General features: G+C 36.1%; 2 protein-coding genes across 7 annotated transcripts in view; one reads left to right on the top strand and one right to left on the bottom strand.

Annotated features, from left to right (window-relative positions):
• Positions 1-21964, bottom strand: part of CHPT1 (choline phosphotransferase 1) — a 31001-nt gene that overhangs the window by 554 nt on the left and 8483 nt on the right. Inside the window, exons 2-8 of one of the 3 annotated variants that reach the window (XR_004032045.1) lie at positions 14093-14240; positions 13683-13824; positions 11526-11610; positions 8096-8227; positions 5014-5172; positions 4483-4608; positions 1510-1713 (exon numbers count right to left, since the gene is read on the bottom strand). Coding sequence is in view for 2 of the 3 variants with exons in the window: in XM_012510084.2 (XP_012365538.2) it covers positions 1603-1713; positions 4483-4608; positions 5014-5172; positions 8096-8227; positions 11526-11610; positions 13683-13824; positions 14093-14240 (903 nt within the window). In the remaining variant the exon portion in view is untranslated. The remainder of the gene's footprint in view (positions 1-1509; positions 1714-4482; positions 4609-5013; positions 5173-8095; positions 8228-11525; positions 11611-13682; positions 13825-14092; positions 14241-21964) is intronic. The other 2 variants (XM_012510084.2, XM_030821272.1) reach the window with 2 other exon arrangements.
• SYCP3 (synaptonemal complex protein 3) overlaps positions 1-21964 on the top strand; it is a 40359-nt gene that overhangs the window by 11576 nt on the left and 6819 nt on the right. For 2 of the 4 annotated variants that reach the window (XM_030821275.1, XM_030821273.1), the window contains one exon: positions 16850-17068. In XM_030821275.1, the coding sequence (XP_030677135.1) occupies positions 16850-16984 (135 nt within the window). In that variant the 3' untranslated portion in view covers positions 16985-17068. Of the gene's footprint in view, positions 1-16849; positions 17069-20297; positions 21963-21964 lie in introns of those variants that run through there. The other 2 variants (XR_004032046.1, XM_030821274.1) reach the window with 2 other exon arrangements.

Genomic DNA, 21964 nt, shown 5'->3' with positions numbered 1-21964 from the left:
AGGTGTGAGCCACGGGATTACAGGTGTGAGCCACCATGCCTGGCCTCCTGCTTTTCCCATGTTTTAAATTTTAATTTTTGCCTCTAAAACTCACCCTTATCTTAGTTATAATAAGGTTTTCCAAGTTTTAAAAAAACAGGTGCCTACAGATAAACTTTTTCTAATTGTGACAACCTACTTGTACAGGAAGAAATTAGTCTTTCACCATTAACAAATATTTGACATTACTTCCTAAATTTTTGAACTTTGTAAAGGATTTTCCTTTTAAGCCAAAGTATATATTAGAATATAAATCATAAGTAAGGAAGTCCTTATTTGGGAAGTTTTACCAATAGTTGTTAGTTAGAGGCAAAATAAGTACTCCAGTGTTTTCTGTGTACTTAATTCCCATAAGTATGTTTTTTTGCTTTTAAGGAATATCATCTTTTACTGTTTTCTTCAATATACCTTTTTCTCGCCTAAAACAGATGTAGTACATAAATTACTCCTTTAATTTTTTGATTACTTCATCATATGACATATGGTCTACTGAACTATTATATAAAATTAAAAATAGAGTCAGATGGGAATCTGAAGATTTGGATCCCCAGAGATCTTTGTGATAGTTCTAGTAGTATTCATAACGAGTAATCTAAATACATTTAAATTAGAGTGGAAAGATAAGAATCAGTACCTAATGTACTTAGTGGTTGAATAACTTTTACTTATTTTATCCCTTATCACCTCAAATGAGTCAGTGTGTACTTAAAGTAACTTTTATATTCTAAAAGGAAGATTTTTTTTTTTACCATGTTTTTCTAAGTTACTAATTTTCTTACATGTCAACTGACTTTTAGCTACTGTTTCATTTTTCATGAAAGGGAATATTTAACATCCACTTTTCGGTGACAGTGAAATTTTAACTCAAAATATCAAGGAACAAGTTACCTTCAGTGTAAAGACTCAGATGTTTTTTCTGAACTGGTACAAGAAATTCCCTTTATTAAATACAAATTTTACTTAAAAAATTCCTGTAGCCCTTTTAAATTCTAGTATACTAAAAGCAAGTATTTTCTTTTATAACATACTAATATGCCTCTTTTGAAAAATGATTAGTATAAAAAATTTCTTAGAACATCACTTGATTCAATAATTACAATATTATAAGCCATGCACTTACTTAAGCAGTATTGAATCACTTTTCAGTTTTTAGCAGTCAAAGTAAGCACCCTCAAGATGGCTAAAATCCTTTATGTTCTGAATATTTATGTAATCCTTTGGCGGTGAAAACCCTGTGTCTGCTAAGTCTCAGAGACAAACTGCTACTTAGGATTACAGGGGTTCACTGTTGTCCTCAGGATTGACATTTCTTTAGTCTTGTTTCTAATTAATATGTAGACTATTCTGAGAACATCTGTGATAAAAAATGATGATACACACAACGGGGGCTTCATAACTGAAATAGACACAATGAAATCTACAGGGTTTATGTTTTATATTCAAATATAACCTTATTTATGGTATACTAGCCTCCTGCACAGGGGGATTTCCTTCACTCATAGATTCCCCTAACTTCATCTCCTCTTTTCCTTGGGCTATTAGTCAATATGCTTGTGAACCTGTTCAGGTGCTTGATGCATCACATGCAGTCTTGAATATATTTAGATGAAGGTGTCTTGAAATTTGCAGGCACAAAGCACTAAAGTATATCACCATATCAAATGAAGAAATCACCTTTAGAAGCAAAAAACATATAAAATGGATTATGATCTATCTTTTCTCAAGTAGCACTATTCTGTTTCTCCCCCAAATATCAAACCTTAACCTAAAATTCTTCACCAAAAATACTACATTTTAAAGCACTTTAATACATTTCAAATTTGGACCTCATTGTAGTCCTCTGGAAAATGCAGGTTATTTCAGTTATAGACACTGAGGCTCAGAGGTAAAAAAGACGACTAAAATACAGAAGCTAGAAAGTAACAGAACCCAACTCTCCTGACTCCACATTGTTTCAACTTCCTGCTGTGCCACGAAGCTGCAAATTTCCTTCTAGAAGAGGTTATCAGTCATCTTATAATGAACTAATTCCATCATATACATTTCTGTTTCTTTGAGGTTAGTTGTAAGAAGGTAAAAGGTCTAGAAAAGATACCATACTTGAAGCATATACAAAATTGTGTTTACAAATTTAAAGATGGCCTCTATTTAGAAACTTTGCCCAGAGTCTACAGTCAAATGCTTCTCTTCAGAAAATGAAACCCAGGAGAAAAAGGAGCCTCATAGCTCTGCCCTTGGAGAGGGAATTGTCACCCATGAGGGGAAAATCTCTATCATTTACATTAAAAGCTTACTTGAAAAGCACCACATTGTGTGTGTGGCTTTTTTTTTTTTTTTTGTCATCCACATAGTGTTTTAAATAAAAATTGAATTTGACTTCCTCAGTTTACCAGTCTCCATCACAGGTGTAAACCAGGCCAATTACTCGTTACAATAGATGATTGATTTTTTTTAACACCTGATATTTTAATTCAACAATTCCACTTGGTAATACATACCTAAGTTCACTAAAAGAAAACTTACATTGAGTTTTTAGATATTTTGATTAATTACCCCCTATTTTTTAAACTGGATTGTTCTGGAGCCCTAAATTTTTTTTTTTTTTTTTTTTTTGAGACGGGGTCTCGCTCTGTCACCCAGGCTGGAGTGCAGTGGCGCAATCTTGGCTCACTGCAAGCTCCGCCTCCCGGGCTCACGCCATTCTCCTGCCTCAGCCTCCCGAGTAGCTGGGACTAGAGGCACCCGCCACGACGCCCAGCTAATTTTTTGTATTTTTGAGTAGAGACGGGGTTTCACTGTGTTAGCCAGGATGGTCTTGATCTCCCGACCTTGTGATCCGCCCGCCCTGGCCTCCCAAAGTGCTGGAATTACAGGCGTGAGCCACCGCGCCCGGCCTTGGAGCCCTAAAAATATTTATAGTGGATACCAAATTAAAGGACATTATTCTGATTTTTAAACATTTTTTTAAAAATTTTGCCTGAAAACGTTCATTGTCCACCTCAAAGAATTAAGGACATCTCACTGCCACCATAGGAAGAATGATGACTTCTGAATGGACCATGAATGAATATTATGTTATTAAGTTACTCCAGAAAAAGCATACTACACAACCTAGTAAAGGACCATTAGATGTACTCCCGTAATCCATGCACAGAATGGATACAGATTTTTTTAAATATCCAAATCTAACAAATACGGTGAGATTATTTGAATTATCCAAAGAAAGATTCACTGCAGGGCTTTGGGGGGTTTTGTTTTGGTGTACTTCAGTATATTTATATATCACTATGAATTTGGTGACAACCAGTGGGTCCAGAGATAGAAATACAACAAAACTATTCAAAGCCACCATTAATTGGAGACCAACCATAAAGATATGTCTCAATAATAGAAAAAAATGTAATAATGCTCCATTTATCCAACTTTGTAATTCAAGTGTTACCAATATTTTCTTTTCCTTAGATGGCTGACGTGTCTCTCTCAAGCACTATATTCTGTATTTTATAATCATTTTGAATAGAAATTAATATCTATGTCATCCACATCCTTTCCTTAAGCAGGATATAATCAAAGAGAATTTAATTTAATTGATGACTGAGTCATCATTAATACAAATTATGCACTATTCTCAAGGGCCATACACATATAAAGGGTTCCTTACATCTAGCATAAAATGGTCTGAGAATCCTGTATTTAGTAGCACTGTCTATTCTGTTTTGTTTCCTCAATATTAGCTGACAATTCTCGATGCAATCAAGTGCCCACCTTTGCTAGTACTAACCCCATCTAATTTTCCTGTTACTTGCTGTAAACTGGGAATGAAGTCTTTGGGCAGAGTAAAGTGGTTTTTGGCATCTTTGTACTGGTATTTTGGGGAAGAAAAATATAGCTATTTTTAGGTAGACAGTTGTGTTTCCAAGAATCTAGGTTGTTGGAAACCTGGCCTATATGTGGCCATTTCTACACACAATATAAAATTATTCACGGCTTAGAAGAAGTAATTTCAAATACTCAGAAACATTTATTGTGTATATTGTATAGACTAGATCTTTTTTTTTTTTTTTTTTTTTTTGAGACAGAGTCTCACTCTGTCACCCAGGCTGGAGTGCAGTGGCATGATCTTGGCTCACTGCAACCTCTGCCTCCCAGATTCAAGTGATTCGCCTGCCTCAGCCTCCTGAGTAGCTGGGATTACAGGGATGCACCGCCATGCCTGGCTAATTTTTTGTATTTTTTGGTACAGACAGAGTTTTACCATGTTGGCCAGGTTGGCCTCGAACTCCTGACCTCAAATGATCCGTCCACCTTGGCCTCCCAAAGTGCTGGGATTACAGGTGTGAGCCACCACGCCTGGCCTAGACTAGATCTTGAGGCTACTGATAGCTCACTGAAATATCTCTTAAGCATTGTTAAAAAATAAATAAAATGGAGAAAAATACTTACCATTGCTATCCATAGAACAACATATTCGTCTATAAAATTATTAAAGTACTGGTCTAAAAACAAAAGACCTGGCCCCAAAAAGACAGTGTCTTGAAGATACAGTTCACTTTTGGTCATGTGAGCTATCTATAAAAAAATTAAACAAAATAATTTTACTATTAAGTTTTAAATGTGTTAGCTTTTACGACAGAATTAATTATAACTTTAATTCAGTATTAAAACAGACAGACCACTTAATCTCACATTTGATATAAGAATACTTTTCTACACCTTCTCAAATTCACAACTGGGTAGCTTATTAAAGTTTCTAATGTTTAAATTTCTTGATATCAGAAAGTTGTAAATGATAACTACAGCTAAACAATTTAACTGAATATAACATAACTCCTATCACAGTTTTGCTTGGAGCACAAATAGCTATTATGATTTTGACACTACAAAAAAAAACTATATATTTTATGAAATAATTTCCAGCTTTGTGTTTGATGACCAAGTATATTATTTATATCATGAATAATAAAAATTTCTTACCACTAATTTTTGTGAGACTTTAGCAAAGACACATCCAAACATTAGGGTATAAAGACAAGGATGCTTTTCAAACACATCAGCTGCTGACTTTTTATAGACCACTATTGCCAGTATAATAATTAGTCCTATGTGGAGTCCAGGTGACAAGACACTGGTGCCCTAAGGGATAAAGCAGAAAATCAGTATCACATTTTAACACTGCATTTATTACAATGTAGACATTTTCTGACCATCTATTTTGTGCAAGAGGCCTAAAGAACAGTGTGATGTAGTGTATGGCCTACAGGAGTGTACAAACCTGAGTTGTGCTTTTCAAGGTTTCATAGAACCTGAGGGTGACAGAGACATAATACAGTGCCACAGATGTCTGATTCCAGTTTGATATTCACACACGTTTTAAACTGGCTAAAAATTAATGCAGTTTATTCTATATCAACTTTTACTATGTTGAAGGCCATCCACATGTGGATTGCCAAATTAACATAATTTTGTGGAGATACTGAAATAGAGCTTATTCTGCCAATTCTACAAAACATCACTGATGAAGAAGAAGAATAATAGTTTAGTTCTATTCAGGTTTCCTTCTTTTTTCCTATTTTCTTTTCTTTTTCTTTTTTTTAATTTTTTGTGTTTTTAGTAGAGACAGGATTTCCCCATGTTGCCCAGGCCAGTCTTGAACTCCTGGGCTCAAGCGATCCTCCCAGCCTCAGCTTCCCAAAGTGCTGGGATTACAGGCGTGAGCCACCACACCCAGCTTATCCTAGTTTCTTTCTACACCAACATCCCCACGTCCTTTTTTTTTTGCATTCAGACTGCAAATGTTCTTTTATGTAAAATTGTAAAATCCAGACCATTACATTTTTATCTACGTGAATTAGTATCCTCTTGGCACTACTTATCCTAAACGAAATATTGAAATAAGTTTGGTATTGAGGTTATTAAGTCTATAACCAATTTAAATGTGTTCACAAGAACAGCTTTACTCTTGTTCATTAAGTTTACATGTTTTAAGTTAGAACTTACTATAAAATTACTGTAATACCATATTATAAAATTATATACATGACACTGTATAGTAATAAATTATAAAAATCTAATAGTGCTTTATATTATGGTTCTTAAATTTCATTCAAGAAAAAAAATCTGCTCCTAAAAAAGCTGGAAAAATACCAGTTTAAGAGTTTGAAACCAACCACTTGCTAACTTGTGTTTAAGTCATCCTTCAAACATCTAACAGTTTTTTAATGAAAATATATATATATTTTTTGAGATGGAGTCTAGCTCTGTCACCCAGGCTGCAGTGCAGTGGCATGATCTTGCCTTACTGCAACCTCTGCCTCCCAGGTTCAATCGATTTTCCTGCCTCAGCCTCCCGAGTAGCTGGGATTACAGGTGCCCGCCACTAAGCCCAGCTAATTTTTGTATTTTTAGTAGAGACGGGGTTTCATTGTGTTGGTCAGACTGGTCTTGAACTCCTGACCTCATGATCTGCCTGCTTCGGCCTCCCAAAGTGCTGGGATTACAAGCATGAGCCACTGCACCTGGCCACAAATATTCTTTAGAGTAGACAGTGATCATTACTAAATCTTGTTTTCTTCAATGGAATTTTCCAACTAATGTTCTATGTTATCATCCACAGTCAAGCAACATGTATTCCTAAGCACAGTACTATACCGAGATCAACTGACAAAACACCTCAAAAAATGACAACTTTTCCAAATATATCAGAACTTGCATTTCTAGATGAATTGTATACTTTGCTTTTGAATTATGTATATAAAGTATATTCATAAATATTGACAATTTATCAATTATGAGGATCCCTTTGAAATTGTCTCCAAAGTCTATTTACAAGTCTTTTAAAAGAATGAGACTTTTTTTTTTTTTTACTAAAAATGCTATATCTAATGTTTAATATTTTATTAGACCTTGCTCCAAATGACTTTAATTTAAAGGATAGAAATTTTGAACTATACAACAAAAGAAATTAAAGTGAATATGCTATAGTTTAAAGCAATCCTAAAAGGCATTCTGTTTTTTTTTTTTTTCCAAAAAAAAAAAAAAAATCTGTCACCCAGGCTGGAGTGCAGTGGCACTGTCTCAGCTTACTGCAACCGCCGCCTCCTGGTTCAAGCAATTGTCCTGCCTCAGCCTCCCAAGTAGCTAGGTGGATTTACAAAAGCATGGGCCACCATGCCCAGCTAATTTTTTTGTATTTTTGGTAGAGACAGGGTTTCACCATGTTGGCCAGGCTGGTCTCGAACTCCTGACCTCAAGTGATCCACCTGCCTCGGCCTCCCAAATTGCTAGGATTACAGGCATGAGCCACTGTGCCCAGCCCTGAAAAAGGCATTATAACAATGTTTTGGTATAAGATGGTATCACTGGAATAAGTACTTTTCTTCTGTTCAACTACCTTGAAAATGACAATAGGCTTTTTAAAAACATAGGTGTTACATTTGTTTAAAAAGTTTGCAGGAATTCCAACTCTTGCCCACTTAAAAGTACTGAAGTTTTAAAAAACAAATATGAAAAAATACAAAAGCATTATATTTAATACTTGCATGAGCAAGGTGTAAAGAACACAAGCACAAAGTATACCCACTTAAGAATTAAAGTTAAAATTTTACCTTTTGAAATATTAGAATAGTTCTTTCAAATATATTTCAGCGAAATTTCAATAAAATTTACTTGATGAGTAATAAATTGCCCCATATGTGAAACCATTGACCTCTGGCTGCTTTCCTGCTTTCAATCAGGAACTCATACATTCCCTACCCTTCCTCCTCTCTGCTATTAGTTCAAGGCACAAAATGCAGGAAAACAAATGGCAACTCTTAATTATGTGCAGCAATGAAACTAGATGTCAGAAAAGTCTATGCAGAGCAAGCCTGTAGAAAGAGGAAAATATCAGTTTAAACTGTTTTTAAAATGCTTTTGTACTATGTGCCTAAAATGAATTCTTTAAGATACTTAGTTTCCTTCCCCATTCTTGAACTTTGGCATATTTTAATCTTTTTATAGCTGGTGATAAGAAAATTTATCATAAAATTGACACTGAATGATGAAATTAATGCCTTACTGCTATAGTGGATCCATTCTTGCCAACACCACCATGGAGGATAACATGGAAATAATTTGAACAGGAAAATATTACTCCACCTAGAAATCCAAGAACTGGAAGGATCTTCAATTTTATTTCTAGAATAGGAATCTTTAGGGGTAGAAGAAAAACAATTAAGACAACAGAATTTTGTTTTTTTACTAAATAATAAAGAAACATAATGATAAGCCCTGTACAATAAGCTATCCTTTTTCTTGTGATCAAACCTCAACTTCTGGAATATAGTCCAAAGTGATAACTTAAAAACTTTTTTTATTTAACTTTTTTAGTTTTTAAATTTTTATTATTATTTTTAGACTAGCCAAGTACAGTAGTGAGGGGGGGGGAAGAGAAGAACAAGGAGTTTGACCTGTAACTGACTGTAAGCAATCAATTGAGATAACTGACTACCACTGGACCAGCCTAAAGTGACTTTTTTTTTGAAACTGCTTTCTTCCTAAGTGAAAAATGAATCCACCAAACCAGCTTAGTCTGTTTATATAACTATGACTAAATGTTTAATCTCATAAGATTTCATCTGACTTAAACATGAAAAAGGATAGTTCACTTGAATTTAGTAGCTTCTAAAAAGTAGCATCACAGGAAAGGGAGACACCATGATTTGCATCATAAATGTAACAAATATCATGATGTGTATGCAAGCAAAAAATCTGTGTAGTTAATATCCAGGATTAAATCTCTAGCAATATATTTACCTGTTGGTCAACTGCTGTTCAAGAAAACTTCCAAAGGCAGCAAAGGATTTAAAAAACAGTAACAATGAATTGCCAGAAGCTAGAGGCTACTATGTTTAGAAAATAGACTGAAATAATGTACCAAAATTTGTGGAAACTACAGGTTAATAATTAAATTTAGAAAACCTGAATCAAAAGTAAGTATTCTTGTTGGTAAGAATAAGCAGGTATGTTTTCTTCCTACAATATTGCCAAAACATTGAGTGAAACAATTTTAAGATTCAATTCCAAATTTAAGACAACCACACCTGACCTAATAACTAGAGTTGTCTAACTGTTCTAGGTCTACATTTACCTTCTTTTTTTTTTTTTTTTTTTTTTTTTTTTGAGACGGAGTCTCCTGTCGCCCAGGGCTGGAGTGCAGTGGCGCAATCTTGGCTCACTACAACCTCTGCCTCCCAGGTTCGAGTGATTCTCCTGCCTCAGTCTCCTGAGTAGCTGGGATTACAGGTGCCCATCACCACACCCGGCTAATTTGTATATTTTTAGCAGAGACAGGGTTTTGCCATGTTGGCCAGGCTGGTCTTTAACTCCTGACCTCAGGTGATCGGCCCGTACATTTACCTTCTTACGGGCACAACCTGAACAGTTACTACAAAAAACACATAGCATCCCTCTGTTATCTTGTATGGGCCTATAGTAGCACATCCTTGATTCTATTTACTCTTACATGATGAGAGGGAATATGAATGTACTGGGGAATCTATCACTACTACTTAAAAACATGACCAAAGTCTATTTTGGAGCCTACTGACAAATGATAATTGGCAATTCTGATACTAAATGCTACAGGGAAATCTTTTTTTTTTTTTTTAAAGATGGGGTCTTGCTGTGTCACTCAGGCAGGAGTGTAATCAGTGGCATGATAATGGCTCACTGCAGCCTTGAACTCCTGGGTTCAGCTGACCCTCCTGCCTCAGCCTCCTGAGTAGATGGGACTACAGGTGCATGCCACCATGCCCGGCTAAAATTTTAAAGAGTTTTTGTAGAGGCAAGGTCTTGCTAAGTTGCCCAGGCTGGTCTTGAACTCCTGGCCTCATACTGTGTTTTTAATGGACTTAATTTTTTACAGTGGTTTTAGGTTTGCAACAAAATTTGAGTGGAAAAGTATATAGCCACCCTCCCCTCTGCCAACAACATCCTACACCAGAGTGGTACATTTGTTACAACTGGTGAACCTACATTGACACATCATTATCACCCAAAGTTCATAGTTTACATTAGAGTTCAATCTTGGTGTTGTACATTCTATGTGCTATGACAAATGTATAATGACATGTAGCCACCATTTAGTATCATACAAAATAGTTTTACTCCCCTAAAAATTCTCTGTGTTTCACCTATTCATCCCTTCTTCCTCCAACCCATGGTAACTTCTGATCCCTTTACTGTCTCCATAATTTTGCCTTTTTAAAGAATGTCATACAGTTGGAATCACACAATATGCAGCCTTTTCAGATTGGCTTCTTTCTCTTAGTAATAAACATTTAAGGTTCCTCCATAACTTCTTGGAACTCCGTAAGTTCCTCGCATAACTTCTTTTCATGGCTTGATAGCTCATTTCTTTTTAGCATTAGTTTATCCAGCTAAGATGAAGGACATCTTAGTTGCTTTCAAATTTTGGCAATTATGAATAAAGCTGCTATAAACATTTGTGTACAGGTTTCTGTATGGACATAAGTTTTCAAATCATTTAGGTAAATAACAAGGAGTGTGACTGCTGATCATGTGGTAAAACTATGTTTAGTTTTGTATCACTTACTATTTTTACTAGATGTATAGCTTAGTGATTACATACAGTCTGGAATCAGTCTGTTTAATTCCTAGCTCCAGCACTTCTCATGTGTCCTTGGACAAATTACTTAATCGCCCTAAGACTTATTTATCAAGCATAATACTAATAATATCTATTTTATAGGATTGTTCTGAGGGGCAGATAAAACTGATGGTAAATGTTTAGGAACATAAGTATTGAATGACTGTTAGTTGTTGACTATTGATATCCTTATTATTATTCTTAACACTATGAGCAGAAAGTGCGAGTCAGTTAGCCAGTATGGTGGACTTAGGTTGTGGTAACAGGATAATTGTTTCTTCAGAAATGTTCTTCTTTTGCAAAAAAGCTTGAATTTATGACAGTGGCCTCCTAAGAGCCAACTTTTATGAAAATACTGAGGTCACCAAGCAGGCAGAAAATAAAAACATTCCTTAATATGGGAATCTTCACCTCAAGGTAGATTATAAAAATGCAAATTAACTACTTTCCTAATATTGAGTGACTAGTTTTAAATGTAAAATATTTTACTGGATTTATTTTTAAAATATTTATTTTATTTCACCCTGGAAAAAGTTATTCCAATGTGTGTTTTCTGTTGTTGTTTTTGTTTCATTTAGTATTAGGGAAATGAGGTTGTTTTCTTCTATGTGGCAATATATTTATGCATAGGAGGAAATGCCATAAGGTATATAGGATAATACACATTATAAAATGAAGAAAAAAATGTTAAGAAATGGAACAAATATTAAATACACCAATAAAAAAGAGAAAAAAATTAAATACAATGCCAAGGATTTCTGAAGAAAATTAACAATGCAATACTTTTTCCTAAATATTTGAAAAGTACTTAATTATAAATTTAAATATTCAGATTTACCGTATAGTCCCACATTGTTGCTCCTCCAAATGCAGACAATACGAAGACAATCACTAAAGCTATCTGAATTTCAGTTACATCCACTCTAAAGAGGAAGGACAAAGAACAGATAAGGTGTTTGTAAATAAAATTCCTGAATATGGAGGTTAATCACGTATTAAATAGCAAAGATGGAAAAATCTCTGTAGGCTTAGTTTATTTTTACCTTTACTTCCATTATTGAATTATCAGTTGACTACACTGTTAAGTTAAAAAGGTTACAGAACAACATGTGCTCACACATAGGTAACAGTACATGCAGAAGGAAAAAAAAAATACCATATATCAAATTGCTAATAGTTATCACTGATGTTATAAAGACTTTTATTTTCTAATTTACGTACTCCTGTAAAGTCTGAAGTTTTTTCACAACAATTACCCACTACTTGTGTACATAAGGAAAAATTATAATAAAAACAACCATATGATTTAAGGCAAATTTAAACACTCCCAGGCCAATTTCACTTAAAAAGTAGGGAAAATTCCAAGAGTCTTCTTCATTGAGGTACTAATAGTCACTGTAGTTTTTTTAGTTTCCATAGACATTTTTCCCCTAATAAATATGCTTAAATTTCTCAAAAAACCACTAACCAATCAGCATCAGTCCTTCTAGTCTGCATTCCCCTGAAGCTGTCACTCTCTCTCCTATGCTACACGAATAGGCTCACCGAAAATTAGTCAACATTTGTAATTTTCTCCTCTCTTCATGTTTGTTGCTTAACCCACTGTAGTCTGGCTTTTGGCCCCATTATTCTACTAAAATTGTTTAAGGTGAATTGACCTTCAATTTTCAATTTCAATTAAAGGATACAAATCTAAGGGATACATTTCATTATCTTGCATAACTTCTTTACAATATTTAAGATGCTGATCATACCCTCTTTCTTGAAAAGCTCTGCTGTGTTTTTATCTATTCCATGTTCTCTCTTGATTTTCCTCCCTTGCTGGAGCTCTTCTCATGCTCCTTCCTAGACTGCCTGTTTATTCATATCTTAGATGATGCTTTCAGAATTCCATCTGGAATTTTATAGTCTATGAACAATTTTATCTATACTTAAAACTACCATCTATATGCTAATGACTTCTAAATCCTTATCTCCAATCTACATTTTTTCCTGAGCTCTAGATTTTTATATCTGTCTACATACTTTACATCTCTGCCTGGATGCCCCAATGTCTTTAGATGGAGGTAATACCCACCTTACGGGATAAATGTAAGGAATAAGATAATGCCTGTGAAGCTCTTAGTACAATGCCTGAAACAAGTAAGTGCTCGATAGGTGGTAAATACAATTATTCTGTAATTGAGAATCAACTGCCTGAAGCCTGCCCTCTGCTAAACGATCCATAGTTTTGAGCTTCTCCTATCATTTATCATTAGAGATTTTTTTCAGAGCTACTGTTTCTCCTTTTCAGCAACAAAGTGGGGCTAAAAAGAATCAGTAGACATGGGAAGCCAAAGCCAAAATGAGCAAATGACAAAGTTCTTAAAAGGATCAGACCGAGAGGGAGCTATATGAAAAAGAGGAACAGAGAATAGCATTCCTGCTTTGTGCACTATTTCCTGGTCTCTAAGAAAGAGGCACCAGAGGCAGATAATACTGTCTAATGTTTAGCACTAGCATTTACAAGGTGCTTTTACATTATCTCACCAATTGCCTACCACAGTTGAGAGTCTCACAATTACCTGATGCTGGTGACTGTTGTCAAGGCGGGTCCCCTTTCTGGGCACATGAAGATTCGACCAAAAAAGGACCTTAGACTCCATACTGCATTATTTTATTATATGAATCAAATGCTTATTTAAGTACTGCATATCCCTTTTCTATATTATTCAGGTCCCTTAATTTTCTTTTAATCCTCTCTATTGTAAACTTGGGCTAATGATTAAGTTGGAGAAGAGGAGAAGAAAAATAAAATTATTATCAAATAATGTAACTATTTATAACATGCAGAATACCTAAAAGACTTAAGGTGTAGCATTTATGAGTACCCCGACGAATTAATTTAAATTACTGATTGAAGATTTGTTCTCCTTATTATTGATGAATGATATAACAGATTGTGCAAATGAATTCAATTATATTTTTTAATGTACAACTTAAAAAGCATACTTACTTTCCAAATCTCAACACGCCTGAAACATAAGTCTGCCAATGAGCACAATAAAACACAAACATCCCAATAAAAGAGCAGAAGAAAAACCAGTCAGGATGAGTTCCTAAGCGAGTGGCAATTGAAGCTCCCACTGCCATAAATACTGAAAGAAACAAAGTTTAAGAATCATTAAGAATTAAAAATAATTTATGAAATAATTGCCCTATGCTGTTTAGAAATACAGAGCTCTAAGGAAATAATCATGGCATTAAAATAAAGTACACTTATCAAAATAAATTCTTGACATACTTTTTAAACAACTCCATACATTCGCTTCCAAATGTATATCCATCCAAAAACTGACCATTCAGACAGCTCAGTTCATTGTATTTTTAAGGTATCATAAAAAAAAAAAAACTCCACTAATTTACCTGTGGAAAGAGAGTCACAACCATGGTCAAAGAGCTCCCCTAAAGGAGAACAAGAGTTTGTTCTTCTGGCTTGTTTCCCATCAATGGCATCCAGTGACTGGTAAATAAAAAGTCCCAGTGCACATAAAAGGTATGTCCAGTATGGTGCCTATAAAAAATGTAAATAAAATAAAGATTGTTAAGTGATAATAAGCTTTCTGAAAATAGCTCAACCTAAGGCTTCACACTTTGTAGCACCCCGTGTGTTATAAAGAACGTTTCTAACCCTCATTCTACAGATGAGAATTAAATTGAGAAATTGAATTAACTGCTTTAAGTCATCTAGGTAGACGGTCACAGAAGTCCACAATGTAAGAAACACAAAGTTAAACAACTGAGTAAGGATTAGGACCCTGATCTTGATTCTTACATCCATGGCTCTTTTAATATAATACTATGCATTATGCCACAGATTTGAAATTACTGTTAAATTTTTGCTGTGAAAAAAGACCTTGGGGGCCAACTGCCAACCTCTGCTTCCATTCACAATGGAGTATCAGGGACTAGATTTACTCTCCCACCTTATATAACTAGAAAGGCAATAAAATATATTAAAAAAAAAAACAAAAAACAGTTTTCAAACATTACAGGCAGTGCAGGCTTGTGATCCCTCACAGAAGGGAAACAAATGAGATGAGCCCTGCGACTGCTCCAGCTCACTTCCCAGAGTCAGTTTCCAGGCCACAGTGCAGGTCCCATGACTAGAACAGAGTCCAGCGATCATGCTGTGTTTAAGAGAAACACAAAGTTCAGGAAGGTCAAGGCAATTAGGATTTGTGAGGCAGAGTGCCTGAGAGGACAGAGCTGCACAGAGAGAGGAGCACAAGTTGTGGACGTCTTACGGAAGGGTATCTTTCGGTCTTCGGCTGAGAACTCACCTGTGCCTGAATGAGATGAAACTAACAAAGGCCAGGGAGAGAAGCACTGCAATGTTGAAGCTCAGACAATTCTCAAAGCTCATACATGGCTGGGACATTCATGTTCCCGCCAGGCAAAGCAGAAAGCCTCATTAATACTTGGGGCATTGGGTAAAGTTCTCAGAAGTGTACTGCCTTACCAGCAGGCATAAATTAACCCTAGACTGAAGGCTTCTCTGGACAGCCCTAACAAAACTTAAAATCCAGCCTCAAAAGGATCCAAGTAATTCCTGGCAACTTAACTACAGCCATCACAAAGTACAACTTAGGGGAAAAAATCTAGTATCCCAAAGGTAAAATTCACAAGGTTTGGCATTCAGTAAAAAATTACCAGTCATGCAAAGAAGCAGGAGAATATAATCGACAACTAGGAGTAAAATCCATATAATCAGAATATAATCAGAATCAATATGAACAGAAGTAATAGAATTAGCAGATGAGGACATCAAAATAGTTATTATAAATATGCTCCACATGTTCAAGAAAGTAGAGGAAAACAGGAAAATTATAAACAGAAATGGAAGAAAAGACTCAAGTGAAACCTCTAGAAATGAAAATTACAATATTTGAATTGTAAAATAAACTGGGTGAGATTAACACCATATTAGACACCACAGAAGAAAAGATCAATAAGCATGTACCCACGGAAACTATCCAAAATGACGAAAGAAAAATGACTAAAAATAATTGAACTGTGCATCAGCGAGTGGTGGGACAACAGAAAGCAGTCTAGCACATATGTAACTGGAGTCTTAGAAAGAGAAAAGAGCGGATGGGGGCATGAAAAATATAAGAAGAAATAAATGATGAAAAATGTCCAAAGTTGAAATCTATAAACCCACATGTCCAAGAAGCTCAACAAACCCCAAACAGAATAAATATTTTTTAAAAACCCATCAAGGCACATCATAATTAAATCAATGAAAACTAGTAGTAAGCAGAAAATCACAGGCCAGGTTCGGTGGCTCACACCTATAATCCTAGCACTTTGGGAGGCCAAGGTGGGCAGATTGCTTAAGCCCAGGGGTTCAAGACCAGCCTGGGCAACATGGTGAACCCCATCTCTACAAAAGATACAAAAATTAGCCTGGTGCGGTGGCGTACACTTGTAGTCCCAGCTACTCAGGAGGCTGAGGTGGGAGGATCACCCAAGCCTGGGGAAGTCGAGGCTGCAGTGAGCAGTGAGTGCCACTGTACTCCAGCCTGGGTGACAGAGCGAGACCCTGTCTTGAAGAGTAAAATAAATAAAATATCATATTCAGTTCCAATGAGCAGGTTCTTAAAAGTTTATCTTGGAAACTATGAAACAATTTAAGAAAGGGCAAACAGAAAACTGAGCAGTCATCATGACAGTACAAAAATGAAAAACAACACATCCTACCCAGAATCTTTTGAAAGAATCCCAAAGTGTCTTGCAGAGAACAATTCTGCTAACCTAGTAAATTCTTTTCAAACTAGTAAATTCTTTTTTAAAGATAAATTTTATTATGTATACAACATGATGTTATGGGATATGTAGATAGATGGAAACGGTACTAAACTGAAGCAAATTACCGTATCCATCATCTCACAGTTACCCATTTTTTTGTTTTTGTGGCAAGAGCAGCTGAAATCTATTCATTTCACAGTTCAATTTTTTTAACCTATACCCCTCAGGTTGTACATCAGATCTCTAGACCTGCTCATCTTCCAAAGCTGTAATGTTGTATCCTTTGACCTGCCTCTTCCCATTTCCTCCCCTTTACGCCCCTCTGCTCCTGATAACCAGTTTCATTCTCTATCTCTGAATTTTTTTTTTCAGATTCTGTGTATAAGCGAGATCAAGATCACACAATATTTCTCTTTCTGTGTCCGGCTTATTTCACTTAGCATAATGTCTCCCAGGCTCATCCATGTTGTGGTAAATGGCAAGATTTTGTTCTTTCGGGCTCAGTAATATTCCATTGTGTATACTACAGTTTCTTTATCCATTCATATGTTAACAGACACGCTGTTTCTGTATTTTGGCTACTGTGAATAATGCTACAATGATCATGGGAGTGCAAATATGTTTTTAAGGTGATGATTTCATTTCCTTTGGGTATAGTTTTACAGTTTTCTTATATTTAGGTATTTTATCCATTTTGAGTTTATTTTTGTATACGGTGTAACGTAAGGTCCAATTTCCTTCTTTTGGCCTATGGAAATCATTTTCCCAGCATTATTTATTGAAGAGACTATCCTTTCCCCATTGTGTCCTCTTGGGGCCTTTATCAAAAATTAGTTGACCATATCAAACTAGCAAATTCTTACCCATTTTTTCTACTATGAGAAATTGTTTTTAATTTTGATGATTAAAGGAAAGCAAAGTTACACGTCAAACATATGTAAAATTAGACGTTGAAGTTACTAAAATTTCTGTAATGACAAAATGTCAGAGGGATCTTCCATTTCTCTATGTAACTCTTTATACTGAAAATCTGGATCTTCTCAAGGAGAACTCTAAAAGTCAACATTTAAAGCTTAATTCTGATCTCTGATCTGAGAAACTAGGTACAGGCAGGTCTCATGGTCAGGTATTAACTGAAATTCATACTGAAATAAATTTGATTAACCCTTACACCACAACTGGTGGTGACTCTGCCCCAAATTATATCCCGCTCTTCATTTAAAAAAGGGAAATGAAGACTGTTCACCAGTTTAAAAGTACTTCATTAGGATACTAGCAGCGTTTAAATAGGGAGAGACTGGGAATGTAAACAGGGAAGAGAGGAAGTCTAGGCAGAAACCAAAGTTTCTGGCTGAAAGTGAAAGGTTTACTGGAGTCAGTGACTAGATCCATGTTCCTGGAACAGGTAATTTACAAGAGATAATATTGCAAAGGTAATGTGATCTTAAACAGTACAACAAAGGGCATTTCTTTTCTTTCCTTTTTTTGTTCTTGAGACAGGGTCTCGCTCTGTCGCCCAGGCTGGAGTGCAGTAAAGGATCTTGGCTCGCTGCGACCTCCGCCTTCCAGGCCCAAGTGATCCCAAAGTAGCTGAGACTACAGGCGCACGCCACCACACCCAGCTAAATTTTTATATTTTTGGTAGAGACGGGGTTTCGCCATGTTGCCCAGGCCGGTCTCCAACTCCTGACCTTAAATGATCCACCTGCCTCAGCCTCCCAAAGTGCTGGGATTACAGGCGTGAGCCACTACACCCAGCTGACAAAGAGCATTTCTAACGTATTATTTCAATTAATACATAAATCCACAGAGATAGGGCAGTTATTATCATATTCTTTTTATTAAAGATGAAAGTGAAACGGAGGAGTGATAATTTACATCAAGGCAAGCACTTAGGCTGGGTCGAGGAACTAGATCGGGTCTTCCAACTTGCACTTTGATGAGATTTATCCTACCACAGGCCACACAGACTGAATGGAACTCTTCACCTGAAATCTTCACAAACTCCCTATTCCATCAAACCTGCTGATAAGCACTTTCCCCCTCACACAATACACTTGCAAGTGGTAGTGAGCCACAGGAAATGGTGCCAGCCACAAGAGTCTTTCTTTTAAACCCAGAAAGGCACAATGATCTGCCAATATTTGGTTCACTCCTTTTCCAATTCTTCCCAAATCTTTCCAAGTTTTCCCAGTCTTCCCAAGGCCTCAGGAGCCAGACCTATCTTCTCTTTTTCCTTTGGTCACCACCTCCATTCCTAGGTGAAAGCGATTAAATAGTTTGCATTTTCTCACTTTTTTTCTAACTTGTTATCCCTGCAAACAGGCTGGGATTTATTTGGCCAGGCACAGCAGAACAACTTCCTTCCAGGTATCCCTTTCCAAAAATGGTACAATTATAGATTAGACTATTTTTTTTAGACACAGGTCTCACTCTGTTGCCCAGGCTGGAGTGCAGAGGCACATGTTGTAACCTCAGACTCCTGGGTTCATGCAGTCCTCCCACCTCAGCCTCCTCAGTAGCTAGGACTACAGGTGTGCACCACCATGCCTGGTTAATTTTTTAAATTTTTTGTAGAGACAGTGTCTGGCTATGTTACCCAGGCTGGTCTCAAACTCCTGGCCTCAAACTATCCTTCTGCCTCAGCCTCCCAAAATGCTGGGATTATAGGCGAGTGCCACCGTGCCTAGCCAGAAGAGACTCTTGATGGAAGCGGGAGCTACAGAGCCTCCCTAACTCAATTCTAGTTTTCACGTTAACTTATTTTCAAAAAAATTAAATGTAAGGATGAAAAACTCACCCTTGGATTGTGAATTATAAAGTCATAAGCAATGTTTGTTAGAAGAAATCTATTCCAAGTAGTAGAACTTCTCTAGGTAATATTCCATTCTAACATTTAAAGTTTTTATGGCTGGATGTGGTGGCTCACACCTGTAATCCCAGCACTTTGGGAGGCCGCGGTGGGCTGATCACTTGAGGTCAGTAGTTTGAGACAAGCCTGGCCAACATGGTAAAAATCTGTCTCTATTAAAAATACAAAAATTAGCCGGCTGTGGTGGCATACTCCTGTAATCCCAGCTACTCAGGAGGCTGAGGCACGAGAACTGCTTGAACCCAGGAGGCAGAGGTTGAAGTGAGCCACTGCACTCCAGCTGGGGCAACAGAGTGAGAACCTGTCTCTAAATAATTAAATAAATAAATAAATAAATACGTTTTTAATTATATCGTTTTCATAATATCTACTGTATCCAAATTTAACAATGTTACAGAACTCTTTCCAGGTCAAACACAGAGATCTACATCATTCTTTTTAATGACTGCATGGTATTCAATTATGTGGCTATATCATGATTTAAGTAATAGCTTCCCTAATAATGAATTTTACTTGATATATTAAATTTCATATAAATTTATTCTAGAAAGCAAAATAACTACTAAAAATCAATCATAACCCCTTGTCATTAAAAAAACCCCACTGATTAAAATTTAAATTGTTTTTCAACTATACACTGAAAAAGAGCTGTATAAAATACGTATTTGGGAAATTTTAGCTTTTCTAGTTATTTGAATTATTCATAGGATTCTAATCATTACAGGATTAGATAAAACTAAATTATGATTTTAAAACTTCCTCAATGCTTTCTTACAACACTGTAACTATTGTACAGAAGCACAAACAAATTAAACTGACATCCTAGCCAGGAAGTCATACACCCCTACCATTGTCTCAAAGACACAAAGCTTATACTGGAAAAAAGCAAACAGCAAGTCTGATAGTCCATTAATTTATTCAATTTTCACACATTATTTACTCTTCCAGAAAACATCCAGAGGTGAACTGCACGTCTGACAAAATCCTGTATGCTCTCTGCATTCTCTGGAAAAAGGCTCATAAGTATATGAATCTTAACGTTTCCATATTAAGAGACGGAACTACGCAGTGACTGAAGGAGAAAGATTGAGGTGAGAGAGGAGGCATCTACTTCTCTTCTTCCTTGCCCACAACCCTGTAACTCACTGAGAAACAGCACTAGTGCCTTCATCTTGGTCTCCCTAATCAAAGCCACCTGCCCCCCACATAGCCAATCCAAAACTCCAAAATTAACTCTTCCCTTTTCCTTGCCTTCTCACCTAAGATATTTCATTTTCTAAGGCTGAACTGATTAAAGCACAGAGAGGGCAAGGATTGTGTCTTTCTCACTCACCCCTACATTCCCAGTACTCTAGAATATTACTCTGGCACAGAGTATATGTTTAACCAATATCCCTCAATTAATGGTCCAAGTGTGACAATAAAGGTGTTTGTGCAAAAATAATTTTCTATTTGTATTACAGGAGATTTAGGGGAGCGCCTTCATGTGCTTAGTTTAGAAGCACATCAAGGAGCACATGAGTTTAGGAGTAGCTCTTCTGGCCACTCCTAAACCAATCTTAGAAGACGTAAAAGATATAGAATGACCACAAGCTCTTTACTCACTGATAAGAGTCTCTTCGCAGCATAACTCTCGATCACCCACCTTCATACTCCAGCTCCATTCCACCCACAAAGTCCTCTTGTTTATTTATGACTTAATACTGTCTCATGGCTTTTTCCTTTCTAAACACTCTTCTCACCCAATTCAGCAAAGCACTCATGTGCCCCCTCCTTCAAGGACTGCTTGATACACCTCTTACTCCACCTACAACTTCATCTAGGGAGAAATCAAAGGACACAAACCTACCTATCTCCAGTCATTCCATTCCTACCTACTCCCTTAAAAATACACCTTCTACAAATATTTTTCAGGGTTAAAGCAGTCTTTGCAAATATATAGGCCTTCTGTTGTACAAAATATGCTCATTAGATGGTTAGTACCTCAGGTATACAAATACAAGGAACTACATGACAATGATGTTCATGACTTTATAACAATGCACAGTTTCTGTTGTCTAGTTTCCTTGATTTTAAATGATTTCACAGGTAGCAGAACAAATTTAAAAAGCAAAGCTTTGAAATTATCATCTTTAGTTAATGAAGTAAAGATCTAATTTAACTAAGGGAAGTAATTCTACATAAGTCATTAATTGTTTCATAATTATAGCCTCCCATTTTTTCAAATAAGAGTTGTGTAACTCCATTTTCTGTTGCTGTAACAGAATACTAGACACTGGGTAATTTATAAAGAAAAGACTTATTTGGCTCATGGTTCTGGAGCCTGGGAAGCCCAAGGGCATGACATTGGCATCTGGTGAAAGCCTCATGCTGAGATCCACTGAGCTCACTGGACAAATTTCACTTACAGCCTCAAAATACTGATTTTTCTGGAACATGTTCTTAGGTCTTCTCTAAATGAAAATGCTAGACTAGACAGTTTCTGAGGTATGTTTCAGCTCTAGATTGATGTCATCTCATTTGTATGTGGCCCTATCTTTCATATTAGAATGTAATCATCTCATGGGCATGAGATATGTATTCTATTTTTCTTTCTTTTCTTTTCTCTTTCCTTC

Source organism: Nomascus leucogenys, chromosome 10 (genome assembly GCF_006542625.1).
Source record: "Nomascus leucogenys isolate Asia chromosome 10, Asia_NLE_v1, whole genome shotgun sequence".
NCBI lineage: Eukaryota > Metazoa > Chordata > Mammalia > Primates > Hylobatidae > Nomascus > Nomascus leucogenys.
Note: the sequence above shows the minus strand (reverse complement) of the source record. Positions and strands in the feature narration are given on the sequence as shown.